The sequence below is a fragment of the Schistosoma haematobium genome, chromosome 7, assembly GCF_000699445.3.
Source record: "Schistosoma haematobium chromosome 7, whole genome shotgun sequence".
Taxonomy (NCBI): Eukaryota; Metazoa; Platyhelminthes; class Trematoda; order Strigeidida; family Schistosomatidae; genus Schistosoma; species Schistosoma haematobium.
Genome location: NC_067202.1, coordinates 913,480 through 934,509, shown reverse-complemented (window position 1 = coordinate 934,509; position 21,030 = coordinate 913,480). Strand labels below are relative to the sequence as shown.

Below are 21,030 nucleotides of genomic sequence, written 5' to 3'. Positions count from 1 at the left end.
CTAGCCACTGATAATATCTATTCAAACAAATAAAATAGCCAACGCAATTAACAACGAATTGTCGATATACTAAGTACTAATATACTGAAGAGTAATTAGACTTGGAACTTTCTTTTTTGAAAAGGAACAGATCGTTTACTATTTTAAATCATGAACTAATCTTAGCTAGACCGCTACTTAACACCAGGAAGCATTGAATAATTGTTTCGTTCTACTGATATGGAACTATACACCAGAGCGAACCCACAACTCTGTCACAAGAAATCGAGTCAAGGATGTTTTTTTTAGTTTGTCACGAGTGAACGCTTCATCTCTAAACCAACAAGTCAACATTCAATGGTGTACATGTCTAGTTTTAATCACTTCAATGTATTGTGAGACCATCGTTGATTGTGATATAATATCAAAACAGAGAAAATATACATACAAGTGTATATTATGTATAAATGTGTTGTTATTAGACTGCATAACCACTTCACAAACAACCAGAAACTGGTGAACAAGCCCAGTATACAAATAAACATACATAAAACCAATAAAAGAACAATAGACTAACAAAAAGTCAATAATAGACAGAAAGTAAATCAATTCGGAGTAAATAACAGTGATCACAATATTAAAGTAGAAAATATTTATATTTAAACTATTTCCCTATTCCAGACAATGTGGTTTTCACTTCACTACTACGTTTCTCGTCGACGATATTATCATCACTATCATCATCATCATCATCATCATCGTACCAAGATTCAACATGTTCTGCTTCAACATCCACTTGATCATTATTGTTATTCTCTTCCTCTTCCTCCTCCTCGTTGTCGTCGTCATCGTCAACATCATCGTCCAACTCTCCTTCATCTGCTTCCTCTTCTTCGTCTTCTTCCTCATCTCCGATCAACTTGACCGAGTCTAATTCACTATCTCCAGAATCATTTCGATTGTTACTATTCGATTGTAGTGTTGTTGGAGCGATAACAACAGACGGTGAAATAGTTTCCTGTTGTTGTTGTTCTTCAATAGTCGGTATATAATTGTTATTATTTATGGTAGTTGTTGAAATTAAATTAGCATGAAACGGTAATTTATCATCAAATGATGATGGTTCCATGGGGATAGGTTTATTTTGCATTTCAGCGTGAAGATTACGATCACCTGGTAACTGTTGAGTTGGATAAGCTGAAGCGGGTAAATTTAAACGTGCTTTTCTATCAGCTTTTAACCATTTTTCTGTGGATAAAGCCTCCTAAAAGAAGTCAATAACAATCGAAACTAATAATCTGAATCTAACAATTCTTTGAAATGAATGTTTTCGCAACATTTTTTTGTGTGTGTAATGTAACATTCAATGAACAAAGACAATCTGTTAAGATCATCGGGTTAAGATAAGATATATTGTTTACAAATATAAACAATTAAAACTCTGGAATAATCAACACTACATATTAGCTTGTAGTGGAATCCAGGAAGCGTATTTCATCTCATTTGGGACTGGTCGGTAGGATGTACAACATACATCCCAGTGTTGATGATGTTTAAACTTAAACTTGAACCCAGCGACTATTACTTCAAATACTAGAGCTCACGAGTCCGAAACAGAATGAAACGGGCATCCTGGATTCTACTAATAGCTACAACCCAAATTCTACTCAATATCCTTATGACTTTAATGGCAATCTGAACATCATGAATACATATCGAAAAGACACTGATCAATTGCAGTCTTTAACATCAACAATGGTAAGATTTAAATGATAAATGCAAATGAATTACAAATTAACACATAATTGCTTGAAAAATACAAAATATGAAAACTGTAAGTGTTAGTCAGAGGTGAATAAATGGAAAGGTGGAACTGTGAGGAGGTACTAGATGTGAATCCCGGAGTGAACACCAACACTGGGATGCCAGTACATCCAGCATATAGGACGAAACGCGTGCCCTGGATTTTACTGCTAGCCACATTTGATCTACTCTATTCAGTGATTGGCTTTTAGTATTCCTGTATGGCCTTTAATATAAGCTTTCATTTGACACACTAACTGTTGATGCATATTTTACCATAGATAAATTGTAATCAGTCAATTATGTACCTGTATTATTAATTTGTCTGTCGTAAATGCCCTAATTATACACAGATTGTGATTGTCTATTTATGGTGCATTGTAGTTTTGTAATTGATGTATGAGATTTTAAGTAATGAATATAAAAAGTAAACTGGCCTTTTGAGGTTTTTGGCATCCTAATTGGACAGACGGTTTTCATGCATTTATTTAGTTGTATGTAGGCTGGGACACTGCATGGGTGCCCAGACTGAACCAGGTGCTTTTCTTATGGGACCACACCCCGAGCATTCAACCTAGAGGTCTAATCCATAAGACAGTGAAGTAACATCATCAGATGCAGTCTCATGGTAGTCGGTGACCAACAATAGGTTCATACGTCATTTGTTCGCTTAGGATCCTGGAGCCCATATGCACACCATTGGTTTGGAATCAGGGTTCTCCAACTCTCCTAGATAGATACTCTGTATCCATCTGCTTTTCTTCCTCTCAATTTCGTAAACAACACCCCTCCTTGAGAATGCAGTGAATAGGACGTCCCTGTCAGTGGCTGTATACACGTGGTCATTTGAGAGGGAGAGTTGGTTCTCCCCACCCTCGACTTTACCAGGACATTCGGGGGCTTGATCAGCAATAGCAAGCTTAATGGGGACAACAGGTAAATTGAAGGTAATCGTTAATGTTATTTATTGTATTTAGTGAACTGTTCATCAATAAACTTAATAACTAATGATCCTATGACATTCGTGTTTGTAAAATCAGTCATATGAGCATAATTGGTTTAATGATGATCTGATTTTGAACAGGTTGCTATGTGAGGACCTTGTTCTAGGATCATTTGAGAGGGAGAGAGTTAAAGTCAATAACTCATCATCTGTACCAATGTTTGTATTTTCACTTCGTATCATAGAAATTACAAGGATTCCTGTTTTCAAGTATACACTGTAAGATAGTGAATAGGTCTATAATAAAAATGGGGGGGAGGAAATGAGAAAGTATCCTTATCAAAGGTGTTTTCTGTACGAACACACACATATATGTATATAGGTGATTGAATGTAAACATACCTCAAGATCTGGAAATAAATTTGGATAATCTTTTGGATTAGCTAAAGAATTAGCAATTTTTGCACTGGCTTTATTTGATTTATCTAACCAATTACGCCATTGTTCAACTATTTCAGGCATATAACTTGGTAAATATGTACGAGAAAAAAATGCAGCTTCAGGGAATCGTTTAGCATTTGTTAACAACTAAACAAAAATATGATAAAAAGTAAAAAAAAAACACAAAATTAGTTAAATAATTGGGATAAATTAACAAATAATTAGTGTAATACATATTCATTAAGGAGAGGGGGTGTTATGCAAGGGACTTTTGCTCACATTTTTAATATATGAAGGATAGAGAGAAACTGTCCAACTAGGTGCATTGCAACCAAATGATTTGGAAATTGCAAATGACCTACCACTTCTATCCCATATGTAGTAACAAAAAATCTAGGTGAAGATAGTCAGTGTAGCATCAGCTTTTTCCACAGCATACTTTAACATACACTAGGGGAAAGGAAAGATCCTCAAATATAACACAGAGAACACCAACCTAATCGCATTTAATGGAAAAGCTCTGGAAGATGTAAAAACGTTCACGTGCCTGGAGAGCACCATCGATGAATAAGAAGAATCCGATGCAGACGTAAAGGCAACAATTGGCAAAGTAAGGGTAGTTGATGTACATACGGAACTCGAAACAACTGTCAACAAATATCAAAGTCAACATTTTCAATGCGAACATCAAAACAGTTCTGTTGTAGTGAGTCGGAACTTGAGGGACTACTAAAACCATTATGAAAAAGATACAGGCATTTATAAACAGTTATCTACGCCAGCTACTTCATATTCGCTGGACGAATAACATCGACAACAAACTACTGTGTGAGAGAACAAACCAGCTTCCAATTAAAGAGGAAATTAGGGAAAGACTCCGGAAGTGGGTGGGACACACACTGTCTAATCCATCACATTGCATCACGAGGCAACTTGGAATCCTGAAGGCGAAATGAGAAGCGGAAGACCAAGTCACACATTGCGTTGGGAATCGGAAGCACAAACCAAAGGGTTGGATAGCGACTAGAAAAGATTGTCCAGGACAGCATTCGATGGAGAATGCTGGTGGGCGGCCTATGCTCTTTCACGAGGAGCAACAGGAGTAAGTAAGTAAGTAAGTAGTTGCATTGAAGTAGGAGAAGTAAGATATAAGCCTGTAACCTTATTGTTTCGAAGTTAAGTAACCTATACCATTAGTCAATTACTCTTATAGGATGATAATGAATTTATTGGTGTAATCATATGGAATAGATAGAATTATTTGTGTGGTTGAAGGAGAGACACAATTAAAAAACATGCATTCAAATTAATCATATGGAGTATGAGCTTCATAGAAAATCTGAACTACACATTCACTTGAGCTCGAATACACTTACATTGAGGATACCCTGTAGTGTTATATAATAACAGATTCATATCGCAACAACCTATATCATATCATAAACTTTTGATCGACAATGAGCAAGCTAAAATATAATCTATTCTTAGCTAGTTAAACACAACACAGAACTTAGCTTATGTATACACCGGTTCCAATTGCAATGGCTCATTAATACAGCAAGATGGGATAGTCAGGCCAAACCCAAGAGAAGTAGAGTTAGTAATACAATCAAGAAAAGTTATAGAAAACATTAGGCATCTAAGATATATATAAACATAAATTATTGAAATACTATAAAGTTTATGGGGAATTTAGAAACTAAGAAAAGACAAGGAATGGATGCACCTGCGCTATTACAAACGATTTTGAGCCATGTCATTCAAAGTCTCTAACCACTGGTTACGATAATCACACGGAACCCAACCAGGTAGTCGACATCTACCTACTTAGCTCAGTCCAATAGTCAGTGTCTTTATGAACTGGTTTGACCGCACCTAACTTTCTCCCGGCCTACTTAAAACACCAACCAACATTATCTGTCGAGATAGGTGCTGGTGGTGTTTCAACCACCTCTGTTGATGAATATTTTTATGATGATACTTTACAAAGTTCTATGTCGCATCAATCAAGTCACCAAGTTCAAGTCGATAAACCTTGATTAGATTATCACGATATGGAAGTTCGATCATCAAAGTCAGGGCAGTAACTACGGTAGGGTGTGGGAAGGTTTTAAAAGTGTAAAAAACTGCCCCTACCCACACGCGTACACACACACACAAAAAAAAGCAGAAAACCATAAATAAAAATGAGTACAATGCAAAATAATAATAATAATATACTTACTTCAAGACAACCTTCCAAATCAGTGACAATAAAACGTGCTAGAAAAGCAATATTATCATTTCCTTTCGTAGCTGCTTCTTTGCCAATCCATTCAAGTAGTTTACGATTTCCTGAACTTGTCGCCAATAGCATTAGACTAGCATAATCGTCTGTACGTGATAAATATTCTTCAGCATATTTAAATTTACAAGCCTTACAAGCAGCTTCAGCTAACTGAATACATTTATGAATGTAAAGCAGGAGGGGTTTGTTTGTTAATTAAGAATGTAAGGCAATTTATTATTATTATTAAAGCATGTAATAGCTAATTTTAACAAGAATGTAGGATCTCGGTGTGGAAGCTAATGTTGGGATCCAAGTACATCCAGGTGATGAGTCTCGAATAGGGTCACAATCTATTTAGAATGAATGGCTCGAATACTTTCCTTGCTAAAAATAGTATTGAAACGTTGAGATTAACGTTTAACTACAAACAATCAACCATAATAATATGAAGATTTCAATAAAATCATTCGAGGTTCGCAGAGCGATAGGCCTCTTTGTTAGTTTGATGGTAGCAGAAATTTGATGGAACTTTTAGTTCTCTCATCGAGTTTCATCATGAGTGTTTATGGTGTATCGTTCCATATCATTTGAAAATATTATTTGTGAAGGTTTGAATAACAATTTTGTTTATATTCATAATTAGATTTTAATCAGTTTTAGTTTGCATGTGTACAACCTGAAACAATTGCCTCAACACAACCATTTTCTCACAAGAATTTTATAAACAAGATGGATTGTAACTAGAAATGGAATCCAGGACACGCATACTCAGTAGTTCGATGTGCCTGTATCTCGGTGTTGATAGTAACATTTGGGACACAGTACTTTTCCCCTCAAATCCCTAGTGCATTATCCACTGAACTATTGAGTCCAGATAATTAAATACTGATTAAATTTAAGTGATGAGTATCAATAAACAGATAATGCAAACTACTACGGTGAAACTATAATTTATAGATGAACCAATAAGATTTAAGATAGCAAGTTTTGGATGTTGGCGCGGAATCTATTTATTCATATAGTTAAGTAGCATTTTGGCATTATAGCTGATGTCAATTCATAATGGAAACCCTAACTCTAATTCCTTATCCTAAATTTTTCATTTTAAATCCTAATCTTATATTCCTCATACTAATTTGTAACTGCCCCAAATACCCTGGTACGGTAGAGGGTGAGGAAAGTCCGCCCTCTCCCTTCAAATGCTTTTACATGGCCACGTGTATGCAGCCAATTTCAGGGAAGTCTTATCCACTGACTTCTCGTGGGGGTATTATTGACGAAATTGGGAGGACGAAAAATGAGTACCCGGTGTTTTAACCGGACTGGTGGACATAGAGGGTCCACCTAGGGGAGTTGGGATATCCTGATTCCAAACCAATGGTGCACATGAGCTACAGGATTCTGAGGGAACAAATGGAGTGTCAACCTATTGATGGTTAACGGCTACTGCCTTGTGTATTAGACCTCTAAGTCAAAGGCTTGGGATGTGCCCCCTCAGAAAACCATGTGCTTCGGTTTGGGCGACCGGGTAGTATCACAGCCCTCATACAAATAGAATGAAGAAGTATGGTACATAATTGGTGCCTGCTTATTACCAATGTTTATGTGTTTAAATAAATAAACAGCAAATGGGCGAGTCACTTTAGCATCGTTCAAAGGTCGTTCACAAATTATAGTCTCACTACTTTCTGAAATAAACACTACACAAATAGTTATCAATGAGTTGATTGTTTTAAATTTAGGCAAGAAATCATTCCACTTCACAAGAAACTAAATCTTATTAGTTTACTTTATGTGATAAATAAGTTTCCGGAGAATTGAATAAGCAAAAATTGATGGTAGTCAAAGTAGGGAATTAGACTTGTTACGCTGACAAACATCACTCTCCCACAGGAATGTAACTACTGTTGTATTTTGTATAGAGTACAGTTTCAAGTCAAAATTTAGAACCAGCATTTTCATAGGTATTAGAGAAATTCCTAGTCAGTTGATGAGTGAGCGCTACTACTGAAGAGTCCCATATATTCATGCGAAATAGTTGTTCACTACTCCTTGGTTTCCAATGGTTATCTGACTAAACTAAACTCATAATCTGAAATAAAACATTAAACAGTTTCTACAACTCCTGTTTACCAAAAATAGTCTCACAAACTATCAATGTGGAAAATCCTATTACATCGGTTGAATAAATAATTCCGTTGAAAATCAACTTCGGCAAGACATAATGATATACATCGTTTAGGTGTATATAAATGACACACTACTTAATAAACTAACTAACTTACTTGTTTCCATTTAGCTTCATTTGTTTTAGCATCACCATCCATGGCAATTTGTTGGCATAATTCAAAATCTCCTAATTGTAAAGCTAATTCAAATTTATGATCCATATCTGTAGTGACACGCATAGCTTGTTTTCGATAACCTTGTTTCTCTAAGAATTGAGCAATTTTTGTATATTGATCTTTTGATATATTTGGTAGAATAGCATCAGCAGTTGTAAAATCTCCACGTAATACCGCTGTTTCATATTCTAATACACTGAGTAATAGAGTATAACTAACAATCTATGATTGATCGCCAGAGAGGATATGAAGCGAGGAGAAAGAGGGGTAAATTAGAAATTAGTTCATATTTTTTTAAAGATTATAAATGTAAATTAACTTCATAGTTAGCTATTACTCAATATCTCTGTTCTGGATGCTAAATTCCTAGAAATCACTTAGTAAATGAATCATTTTTGAGAATATGAATTTCCACATCCTCCAGAGCTTTTCCATTAAACATGATTGGGTTGGTGTTCTCCGTATTGTACTTGAGGATTTTGTCTTTTCCCTTGTGTATGTTGAGGTCTGCTGTACAAAAGTTGATGCTACACTGACTATCTTCATTTAGATTTGTTACTACATATGGGATAGAAGTGGGTAGGTCATCTGTGAAATCCAAATCATTTAGCTGCATCCAAGCTTCCCTACTTCTAATATCTAACTTCATCTTGAAATGTATACTTGTGGTAATGTTGCCTAGGGAACATGATCAGAAAGTTTCATGGATAAAATAACTAGATCCAAGAATGAAACACCGTCAAAACCATTGAAGTAACAGGAATCTTATTCAATGAGCTATATCGATTCAGAAATTATTTACAAAGTTATTTTAATTCAAATGTTAGCTTACATTCTGAAACTGGGGTAAGCACATAGCATAGCAAAAACACATACCTGTAAATCTCTATCACCTAGAATTAAACGATTTTCTTTTGCTAAATAACCTAATAAATACATTGGACGATCCAATAAAGCTAATGTGAATACTTCACCACCAACAAAATAACATAAACGATTCCCTTGTGTTGTAAATATAAATGCATCACCAAACCAACGACCATTAAGTACTTGACTATTGACTTCACCATTCGGTACAAGCTATCAGAGAAAATAATAATAATAAGGTAGAAATACAACAGAAACAAACTCAATGTAATTGCGGGTTTATTTAGCCCCCAAATGCCCTGGTATGGCCGAGAGTGTGGTGGGCCCACCCTCCCTCTCGAAATGCTCTCACATGGCCACGCGTATACAGCCTCTGCCAGGGAAGTTCTACTTACTGCCTTCTCGTGGAGGGGGTGTTGTTCACGAAAATGAGAGGACGAAAAGCGAATGTCCGGCGCTTTAACCGGATTCCAAACCAATGGTGCACATGGGCTCCAGTATCCTGCGGGAACAAATGGCATATGAACCAATTGTTGGTCACCGACTACCATGGGACTGCATCTCCTCACGATGCTACACTGCCTTGTGGATCAGACCTTTAGGTCAAAGGCTCGGAGTGTGGCCCCCTAAGAAAACCACCTGCTTCAGTCTGGGCACCCGGGCAGTATCACAGCCCACACACACACAAATATGGTGTGACGCATATATATTTGGTGCGCTCTTGTACCAATATTTATGTGTTGAAATAAAATAAAAACAAATTCAATCTAATACACGTTATATCAGATGATTAGAAGACCGAAAAAAAAACATTAAAGCGTTCAATGTCATCTGATAGAACTGAATAAATATGTACTGACAAAACATGAATGAACATTAAACTATGATTATTTCGTATAACATTTTATATACACATTTAACTAATCTGAAATAAAATCGAAAAATAAGTAGTATAGTGTGGGCTACTGATGTTGACAGATATAAGTAGTATGTGTCATCGATTGAAAGTGAAATGCCTGGAGGTAGAAGGTTAAGAAGATCAAAGAAAAGAGAATAAGAACAAAGAATGATTGGTGTAGAAATGAAGGAACAATCAAGTCAGAGACGATAAACATTTTGCAGAATGAAGTATTTACTGTATGGTTCTAGGATTTTACTAAGATATTCTATAATTTTGTATTCAAATACATTCGAATGTCCCCATTTGTATTCTCGTTTACTATAGTAGTGATTTCGTTTGAAGGTTATATTAACCGTTCAATTCAGACCACTTGTAGCCAGCATGAATTCAAAATCTGTAACACTAGAAATATTGATGGAACTATAGGGAAGTTTGAGTGACTCTTATGCTAATGTTGACAATTTTTTTAAAATCCCACTTAGTTAATACAAAGAATTTATAGTGTTAGGATTTGGACATAAGTCATATGATTAGGATTAAGGTCTGAAATTTATGGTTAAGATTTGGTGTTTACGGTTAGAATTTAAGATTAGAAAGCAATTCTTTTGAGGTTCAGAGTTAAAGTTCAAATTAAGACGTAAAGCACATGATTACAGTTAGAATTAGGATAAAGATTCAGGGTTTTGATTTAGGAACGGGATTAGATTTTCTGATTAGTCTAATTTTAGTCCCAGTCCTAAATCCTAACCCCTGAACATTAATTGTGATTGCTTAATGATTCTTTCATTATTAAAACTAACCAGCTATGTTTGATAAACACTACTCTTTTCTTATATACGTGCTGTGGTCTTGAGGTTACTTGTTCGTTCCTGAGTCTAGTGACCAACAGTCTGATGCGTTGTTATTTATTTATTTATGTATTTTAACACACAGATGTTGGTACAAGGAGGCACCAAATGCATATGTGCCATACAGATCTCATTTGATATGTGTGAGGACTGTGATACTGCCCGGGTGCCCAAACCGAAGCAGGTGGTTTTCTTAGGGAGCCAACCCGGAGCCTTCGACCTAAAGGTCTGATCCACAAGGCAGTGGAGCATCGTAAGGAGATGTAGTCCCATGGTAGTCGGTGACCAACAATAGGTTCATATGCCATTTGTCCCTTCAGGATACTGAAGCCCATGTACACCATTGGTTTGCAATCAGGGTATTCCAACTCCCCTAGGTGAATCCTCTATATCCACCAACCCGGTTAAAGCGCCGGACATTCGCTTTTCGTCCTCTCAATTTCGTAGACAACTCTTGATTTAATCGCTTTTTATAAAACCACTATAGATGAATAAAAATGACAAGCAGGATAAACGCATACTTGGAGACATATAACGTTTACGGTCTTAATTTGCTCATTTTCATATTTTCACCAAATTCAAACCATACTATTATAAGCAGAGATGAATGGTGATTTGCAGCGGAATCCAGAATGTGCGTTTCATTCTATTTTGAGCTCATCAGTTGCATGTACTTGCATCACAGAGTTGATGCTCACTCCAGGAGTTGAACTCATTACCTTTATTTTCGAACACTATCGCGTTATCCACTCAACTACTGAGTCTACATAGCCATAGGCTTGTGAAACGGGGTGAATTTTATTTCATATATATATATATGAAATTTATATTCAAACATCTTGAAAAACACAAATCCAGTGAAGAAACACTTCTTTTCAATAAAAGAAAGTATTAAATAATACTATCCTAGTAAGAATATAACTAAGCAAGGTTTTTTTATTAGAAATGTACATCTTACTACTAATGAGTAGTGTAGTATTTAGAAGCAGAAGACAATAGGGTTATCATTGGCTTCTACTTAACACTATGGTTAACACTTTTTCAAACCGTTAAGTTTAGTTATATATAGTAATTCACACAATAGTAATGAATATTCATGCAGAAAAAGCATCCTTGATCCTTCGCATCTGGGTTTTCTATTGAGTGCTAACATCATTAAATGATGTATGGGATAGAAGTCGTGATGACACGTGTAGAATGTGTTCAATTCAATGAAATCGATACTTTAAGATTAGAATGATTATATATTTATCACCACATGAGCAATTGCCAAAGCACAGGTTGTTGTTGTTGTTGCTGTTGTACCTTATTACTGCTTACATCATGTCGAAAACAAATTAGAGAGATTATTCAGAGACAACAATGACGTCATAAAGTTATAAAGAAAGAAGCTATCAGCTTAGAATAAAACTGAAACAGATTGACGTTTTGATAGTGCCAAAGAGAGTCTAGTTCAACATGAACCACGTTGACTTTTAATACATACAGATTAGTTCAGATTGATATATCACATCAATGGCACTCACATAGCTAATCAAATAAGTGAAATTCTCGACTCTTTACAACAAATGATGAATGGAGCCGCACACTTCTATTCTTATCCTAGCTAGTATAGCAGGTCGGGGTGGATGGTCATTGGATACATAGATAACAAATTGGTCAACACTCCGACTAATGTAGGCTCATAATTTCATCAATCGACTTACGCTTAATCTAGGAGTGATTCACTTGGTGATTCTACCATACTTTTTCTGGCAACACGTTGAAGACATCTATAGTTAAACATGAGCAAGCTAAGTGCGTATATTCAACCTCAAAAGACCATATTTCACAGTTGTAAATTAATACAGAGCAAACTATTGAACAGGATAACTGATCTTTGATAAGTAAGTGAGCATAGCTTGATTGAATCCGACAGGTGGAAGTATAGTAGTTTCTCTGTTATTACACACCAACACGAATTATCCGAACCTTTGGACAGACTTTAAGAACTCAGACAGCCTGTGACTGCCAAGTCATTTTTACCTTCTTAATAATCTTACTCACTTCATAGAGAATTGTGATCTTCAGTATGTATACGCCCTATATTTATGTCCTTATAATTCAACAACAATATGTCTCGTGTGTGCTCGTGTGCGTATGTCTGTATTCAAACACCATCTTACGTCTTAACATAGAGTACACGATGTCGAGTCACATAGACTAGTGACTATATTGCAACTTGGTCGACAGAATTCGACGTGTGCTAAGAAGGACCTGATATACATGATATTGGTCACTACCCAGTGATCCATCGATTGTAAATACATCTCAGTCCTACAAGAGTTCAGTCAGGGCTCGGACAGCTCCATCGTAACGTCTCTGATTGTGAAGTTGAGTGACTGAATCCAAATAGCCCGAAATCTATGTCGAATAGAGTCCCCTGTGGACTATATTCAACCATCACCTTACACCTGTTTCCAATGTCTGTCTCCTTATCGTACTATGCTTTAACTATTTTGCGTTGTATTAACGTTTGTAATGAGAAATATCTTGAATAGGCAAATTTGCCTTGTCTACACATGTTATCTCTTCGTTTGTCTACGTCATTACCGATTTGATCCTAATAGAGTTTAACAATGGGGGAGGGTTAAAGCATAAACGTAATTTTACAATCTTTATATTCACAAATCAAATAGATTTCACTTACTTGAAAAGCTTTTTCATATCCATCTATATCTTCATGGTTATTATTATTGATTGTTGGCAAATTAGAATCTGGTACAGCATCAGCTGAATAACGTAATATGTAAAATGTATCATTTGTACATAATGCTACTAATTGACCAGATTCATTCCAATAAACACCTTTTGGATTATTATCAATCCGTCGAATAATTCGACCAGTTAACCAATCATAAAATGTTAAACCAGTTAATGAACGTACACCTAATAAATGTCCACCAAATATTTGTTCCGCACCATAATCTAATTTAAATGTACGAACCTCTTTCATTTGTTTGTAAACCTTAGTAGAAAAGATAATATTACACACTTCAGTCAAGAAGATGATGATGATATTGAATTCGGAAATATGATTCATAATAATATAATACAATATTTCTTTAATCAGTATAGGGTTGTGAAAATTATTAAGTTATTGATTGAGATCATGAACCGATTGATGTTACACCATCATTGAAAACCTCAAAGCATTGGACGGCCGTTTTATCCTATTGTGGGACTCCTCAGCAGTGGGCATCCACGATTCCGCTCGTGGGATTTCAACCCATAGCCTTCAGTTTCACGCGCGAACGCTTAACCTCTAAACCACTGAGCCGGTCGGCATCCAATGATTTTAATGTCTAACCTCGACCAATCCACAAAATTGAACGACCATCTTCCATTGTACTGAGGTAGATACTCGTCTCTCATTGCAAAAGATTAGCTCCACTGGTCACGGCTTCTCACTAGAACTTCGAGAATTCCCTCAGGAAGCTAGTCACTAATGAGCACATAGTAATCATAAATTCCCTTCAATCTTAGATCTCGTTTAGACTGTTCGCCAGGCAATGCTACGTATTCGGCTTCAATTAATTTTGGACTTATACAAATTCAATCTACAATGCTGTGTTAATCCAAGAATTTACCAATTTACGTCACCTATGGCGAAGGCGAGATATCCGTCTATCAATTAAGGGACGAGCAAACTGCGCGGCAGTTCGTTCTGTCCTACTCTACGGCTGCGAAACATGGCCATTAGGAGTAGAAGACACTCGTAAGCTACTAGTATTTGATCACAGATGTCTTAGAAATATTGCTCGCATCTGCTGGGATCACCGGGTAAGTAATTGTCAGGTTAGATGCAGGGTATTAGGGAATGATGGTAAATCAGTTGATGAGGTTGTGAATCTTCATCGACTGAGATGGTTGGGCCACGTGTTACGTATGCCCGAACACCGATTACCACGACGTGCAATGCTGTCTAATGTTGGTGATGGTTGGAAGAAAATTAGGGGCGGACAAACCAAAACATGGCATCAGTGCTTAAAGTCACTAACTTCTAGTCTGAGCCATGTTGGTAGATGCAGACTACTTGGTTGGGGTCCGCGTGACTATCGTAACCAATGGTTGGAGACTCTTGGTGACATGGCTCAGAATCGATCACGATGGCATACATGTATACACTCACTGTCTTCCCTTAAACTAAAATTATTTTATATCCTTCTTTCTACAAACTAACTCTTTCTTCCTGTACTATATCCTTATATGCATTATTTCCTTTACATATTACACCATTGAGTTAACTGCTTTTATGAATCCGGTGTTCATGTTGTTGTGCTAATGAGGTGTGGCAACTTGGACCGATGCATATATGTGCCCGGTTCTATGTTGTAGTTGACTGACTTTTTCAGATTGAGAAAAAGGTTTACATTAAAATGAAGGACTACATTTTAAAAACAAATTATTGATATATTTAACAATAAAACAATTATAATATACCTTAACAACAGCATTACTCTCACGAACAGCATAAACTCCAGCATCGGATTGACACCATACAAATTCTAATCCTTGACCAAATGTTTTATTTCTTAATGCCATAGCAGTGTAAACTATGTACTCTCCATCACCGTAAACAACCACATAACGTCCGTTAGCGTTATGTTCAATAATTTGTGGATATATTTCACATGTACCCATATCTTTGAAAGTAACTGGAAGACGTTCACCATCCTGGAATTGAAAATAAATTCAATGCGAAGTAATATAATAATAATTCAAAATATATTGAGAATTTCCATCATAAATGCTGTGCATGAGATGTTCATTGATAGTAAAAGAAGATTCATTAATCAGAGTCCTAGTTACAATTCCTCTATTCTGAGTGTACTATTTCATTCATAAACTAGTATCCTAAGCTTTGATGAATGATACAACTCAAGTGACAAAATTAACCTCGAGGGGGTGTAGCTCCCTAAAAGAAACCACCTGCTTCGGTTTGGACAGCCGGGCAGTATCCTAGTCCTCAAACAAATTGAATGATTTGTGTGGCGCATATCTATTTGGTGCCTGTTTGTACTTATGTTTATATGTTTAAATAAATAAACCTCGAGATGAGGCCAAGATAATCTTAGCTCTCATTGATTCCCCGACGTGTGTACTTTGTTCTGACTCATCTTGAGTTTGGACAAGAGGATACGCCAGGCAAGCTTCTACTATCAATGTATTAGGCACTCGATACCTTTATCTCGAGCACGTATCAGAAATACAACAATCCAATTATTTAATAATCATATAGTATAAATAATAATAGTCCATCAAAATAATTCCAAAAGTGTTCAATGTATTCAATACGCGTTCGGTTATAACAAGAAATACATATCTCACTGTAATAAAATTAGGTTAACTGTCATTTGTTCGCACAACTATATGAATCATTATTTGAAATAGTTAAAGATGATGTTACGACCTATAAGTGGTGTAGCTTGTTTGTACACAACAATTCCAAGTTTATAGCATCCCCAATGTATACAGACTAATATCTACATATACAATTACAAAGGCAGTTTTTCAGTTCCTTCATATTAAGAGAACAATTTTCCCCATAAAAATCTATTTATCTACCTGAATCATTTCACTTCCATCCCCACTGAAGTTCAATGATCGTAAATTAGCTTGAACTAGCTCTGAATGTCTAGCACAAACCAATTTTCCAGATGCATCCATAGACATGGCAGGTTCATCTCGACCCAAAGATATAGCAACAGTACCTTCATCATAACCAATACCAACTATTTGTTTACCACGTTGACACGTCATAGTCCAGACACGTTCTAAGCCATAATTTAATGTTGACTCTAAACGATAAGTGTTAGCGTGCCAAAATCGTACAGTGCCATCTTCAGATCCGGTAAGAATTATTGGCAATTCAGGATGGAATAAAACAGAGCTAAAAAGACAGATACAGAAGAAAGGGAACTAGTCACCAACAAACACGTAACTGCACTCCTAGTAATACAATAATACAATTTAGTAGAAAGATTATTCAAAAGAATAACGGAGTATGAACCGTGTCAAATAGGATATATTAATTTCTAAAGGAAGGGTACACTGAGTGTTCAATTTAATAGTAAACATCTCTATATATAAATACAGTTTGCAAATCGATTTTGCTGTAAACCATTTATCAGAAATATGGACGAGTAGCTAGAAATTTATTAGTCTTGATAACATACTGAAACTTATTGTGACAGAGTTAGTGAACTGGTATGCTATGCGATGCAAAACACAGGGTGAACAGGTACTATTTAATGTCATATTAGACAATCGCTGCTAAATAATTCGACTGAGAAATCCTCAAAAGATGAGTTAATGTGCACTTGAGACGCCCGAACTTATAAGCATCTTAGATATTTCTTTACCAAGCATATATATAGTTATTTTTAGGAATGAAGTTACGCATGGGAAATCTATAATTGACTACCTGATATTTTGAGCATGACCTTCGAGAGTTTGAACACATGCTTTTGTTTGATAATCCCATATTTTCACAGTTCTATCATCTGATCCACTAGCCAAATAAGGTTTATCACCGGATGTGGAATAATCTACACAATTGACTCCTCTCTCATGACCTTCTAAAGTGAAGTTTGGAGTACCTGAGCCTAGGCTCCACACTTTGACTGTATGATCCAAAGAAGCACTAGCAAACGTGTTATTATCCTTTGGATTGAATGCTATATGCATAACATAATGATTGTGACCCTCAAACACCTGAAATAACGAAATGATAAACACATATCAATGTGAAACACAAATATGATTACTCAAAAATTTGACTTGTACAAGATAGTTCTTCTTAACAAACCTCAACCGCTTCATCTATTGTACTAGTTGTAAAGGAAACAAACGTTCTAACATTTCGTTAAATAAGGCAGATGTACCTTGGGTTATGTGGTAATGCAACAGCAATGTATTTTCCTTTCTAGGTACTACAAGAATACGTTAACAGCCCCAATAGTAGTAGTAAAATGGTACGAGTGAAACAGAAAAGATACATATCCTGTTTGCCAAGCGTTATATTTATTTTTTGTTGATTTAGTTGCCTTCAGTATTGCCTGCTATTACCAACATTACTACAACAATTTCTACATCTTTTCACTCCATACCTGTTGCCAGTCAAATGAGACTAGGAAATACGACTCTCGATCCCTTCAAATCACATTGATAAACATATACTAGACCCCTCTATGTATAGAAGTCACGTCAAACAGGTAGCAAGCTAACAGCTCACAAATTCATGTATTTCTGAGAAATACACAAGAAATGTAAGTGCAATTATTTATCAAACTTTAGTTGACAAATGTAATGAGCTAGTATGACTCACTCCACTAGTTTTCAGATTTACTGGACAGTTCGAACAGACTTACAAATGTAGGAACATTATTAAGCTTTAAAGTAGAAAACCCTTTTCCAACTGAACACCACGTGATATTCTGCTTTATATCAGTTAAGACTAAGGAATGGAAACCATGGCATAATATTACAGTTACAATTTATATATATAACGAGCAAATACTGTAGTGAATGAGAACATAGGTGAGGACAATCGAATGTATTAGAATGCAAATTACAGAACATCTTAGTAAAATCTAAGAACCATACAGTAAGTACTTCATCTGCACAATGCCAATCAATTATCTCAAACTTGACTGTTCCTTTAGCAAATGTCAATCAATCATTTCAGACTTCACTATTCTTTCGCTACCACACCAATTATTCTTTGTTCTCGTTCTCTTTTATTTGATCTTCTTAACCTTCTGCCTCCGGACACTTCACTTTCTATTGACGATACATACTACTTATATCTGTCAATACCAGTAGCACACACCACAATACAACTGCCCTACTGTCGTTGGTCTCAAGCTATGTAATCTACTGAATGACAAGAATAAGTTCACACATTGCTATCCAACAGTAGCTGCTACCTTGTGGTGGCGGTTAGGCTCTCATATCGTGATGATCCAATAAATCCACAATGATTGGAACGCTCGTTCGTTTACGTCTTACAGGGGCATAAAGGTCAGCTGGAGAACGCCAAAACTAAAAGCAATCAGTTCACGATTCGACAGAAAAGTCGTACTATGGACTACACTAGGGTGCGACGGCAGTAAAACATTTCCCTCAGATAATCACTATTTACAGCTATGTAATCTTATAATGGATGGAGGAATCGTAAAAGGTCGGCTTTCAAAATAACACATTTCACTTTACTGCATGGATTTCCATCACGGGCGTTTCTGAAACTTAGGAGTTTAGAGACTTAGTTGTCAATCATTAAGTTACAAATTCAATTCTTGTTCCATAAACTTCATACTGAACGGTAGTATGCTACTCTGAATCCCAAACAATAAGTGTAATTTATTGGCAAGAATTGACCAAGCGTAAGACTATTGACTAACTCAATTTAATAATCGTTCGACTATATTTAAACAATTCAATTTACTAATTATTTTTGTATGTTATCCTTTTGTTTTGTGATAGTCTGTGTTGTATATTCGGTTAGCATGAAATCCGTTCTTGAGTTGTGATTACTTAGATGTTTCAATACTCTCTGAAAAGAAAATCTATATAAAGAGTGGTATTTCTTCCATAAAACATCTTTTGTGGTCACAGGTCAGGCTTGTTTTCCTTTAGTCCTAATAGTTGAGTGCTTACTTAGGGCGGGTCAGGGCCACAGTATTTAAGAGTAGTTGCGTCACATTCACGAACTATGTTGTCTTGCGTTGATATCAGTGTTTGCGTAGCGACTAGAAGTTTACATCGTGTTATTAAATCGGTCTTTTCCATCGTCCTAATTGTGTTTACTTACTCCACACTTTCTAAACCATCATACACGTATTAGAATCGTGAAAAATACAGTAGTGGAGTGGTGGACAATAACAATATTGTCCTGCTACTCATACCCACGTAAGTGAAGTAGGTTTAAATCTGTGAAAAACAATTTAGTCTACTGAATTACATCTCCAATTACCCATTTTACCCTGTATTAAATTGTTTAACAAATCAATTAACAAGACACAATGTTTGCTAGATAAATTTAAAACATACCTGAGCGCATGTCCAGTTATTTTCCCAGTCCCATAAACGTATAAGCATATCATCTGAACATGTAAGGATAAATGGTTGAGTAGGATGCACAGCAATGGATCGTATATAATCAGAATGTGCTTCTATTTGTTGAATTCTTTCAAGAGTATTGTAATTGAAAACTCGCAACTGTAGTTAGAAGTATGAAGAAAATAGTATAAGTGACACAGCTAAAATGAAAAACCTGACAAAGCGCGAAGTTTGCAATGACAAAAAGCATTCAAAAGCATTTAAAATTTATATTATCAATTAGTCAGTCATTGACAAAACATGAAGTGGAACAAACGTACACTAGTTCAAGTCATGAAATTCAGCACAGCAAAGAGAAAACAAAAAGTCCGTAATCGTAGTAGTGTTCATGTTGATAAGACAACCTGTCCGGAGAGAACACATGAAATCAATGGGCAAGAAGTATGATAAAATATTTGAAACACCAAAACTCAGAAGAAAATGAATAAACATCTGTACCGTAATAAAATCTAATACTAAAACTTCCGACTACAAATGACGATTATCTGCAGATGATAGTCAAAGAATGAACTCTCAGCAAAAACCTGAACATACGAACTAAACGAGAGAAAAGAATCTGGTAAATCCATCGTTAACATTTATGATCCACTATAGAACTAGACATTACTATGTCGATTCACATCGCCTAAAATTATGACAAGTCGAAAACAAAAAGCATTCAGAAGTTAGGAATATAGTTATGTATGGTAATTAATTAATTGAATTAATTAAATGGAACTATTATTAGGATAATAAGAATACAAGTGAAACAGGCGGCCCGTTTCCTGTTGACTGAATTGCGAATTTCGAAACTTTGTGGCGTAAATAATTTTGCTATCTTATGCGGCAAGAATGGTTGCTGAATGATGGAAAGGAACGGATCATTTTGTATAGAAAAAGTAAACAATAAGCCTTAATCTGAATGAGGAACTAGCACACTCAAAGCATAAAACCGAAAAAAAATGAACCAAGCTATTGTATTGCTTTCGGTTGCATACACTAACCCCACTAACTTGTCAGTCAGAAAATAATAACGGTTTTGCTATTATTGACCATGATATCATGATTAAAGACTTATTTGAAACCCACCTGCATGTCATCGGAGCCTGTAACTATCCAATTTTTGCGAGCAACAAATTTCGCAGCGCGAACAGGGTTTGTACAAACTTCGATAGTTTTTATCAACTGCTGAGCCTCGATATTCCATATATGCACATTTCCATTATACAGTGCAGCACAAATCCATGGTTCTGTTGAATGTAAATCCACGGATTTAACTCGATCAGATCTTGATAGAAGCTTTCTTTTAATATCAAGCTTCATTGGCATTCTTCAATATCGGAAATAATCCTTAAATTAAAGTACACGTTGGAGCCAAATCAAGAACCCGCTTTACGAGAAAAAACTCCAACTGAAATGTTTAAACAACATCAACAAGAACTGATTAGAGAGGAATAAACATACTTTTACTACTCCAGCCTTAGCACCTAGAG

General features: G+C 35.8%; 1 protein-coding gene across 2 annotated transcripts; it reads right to left on the bottom strand.

Moving 5' to 3' along the window:
* Positions 1-461: 461 nt before the first annotated feature.
* COPB2_1 (Coatomer subunit beta') lies at positions 462-20,943 on the bottom strand (the record flags this gene model as incomplete). 2 transcript variants are annotated; one of them, XM_012936934.3, is made up of 11 exons in its annotated part: positions 462-1,243; positions 3,128-3,313; positions 5,391-5,603; positions 7,721-8,002; positions 8,657-8,860; positions 13,086-13,403; positions 14,879-15,112; positions 16,004-16,328; positions 16,863-17,152; positions 19,490-19,657; positions 20,627-20,866. In XM_012936934.3, 11 exons carry the CDS (start codon positions 20,864-20,866, stop codon positions 644-646), a joined length of 3,060 nt encoding a protein of 1,019 aa, XP_012792388.1. In that variant the 3' UTR covers positions 462-643. The 2 variants fall into 2 exon arrangements, with proteins under 2 accessions (XP_012792388.1, XP_051064180.1); XM_051217756.1 differs by lacking the exon at positions 462-1,243 and having other exon boundaries at positions 1,482-3,313; positions 5,391-13,403; positions 20,627-20,943.
* Between the last annotated feature and the right edge of the window lie 87 nt (positions 20,944-21,030).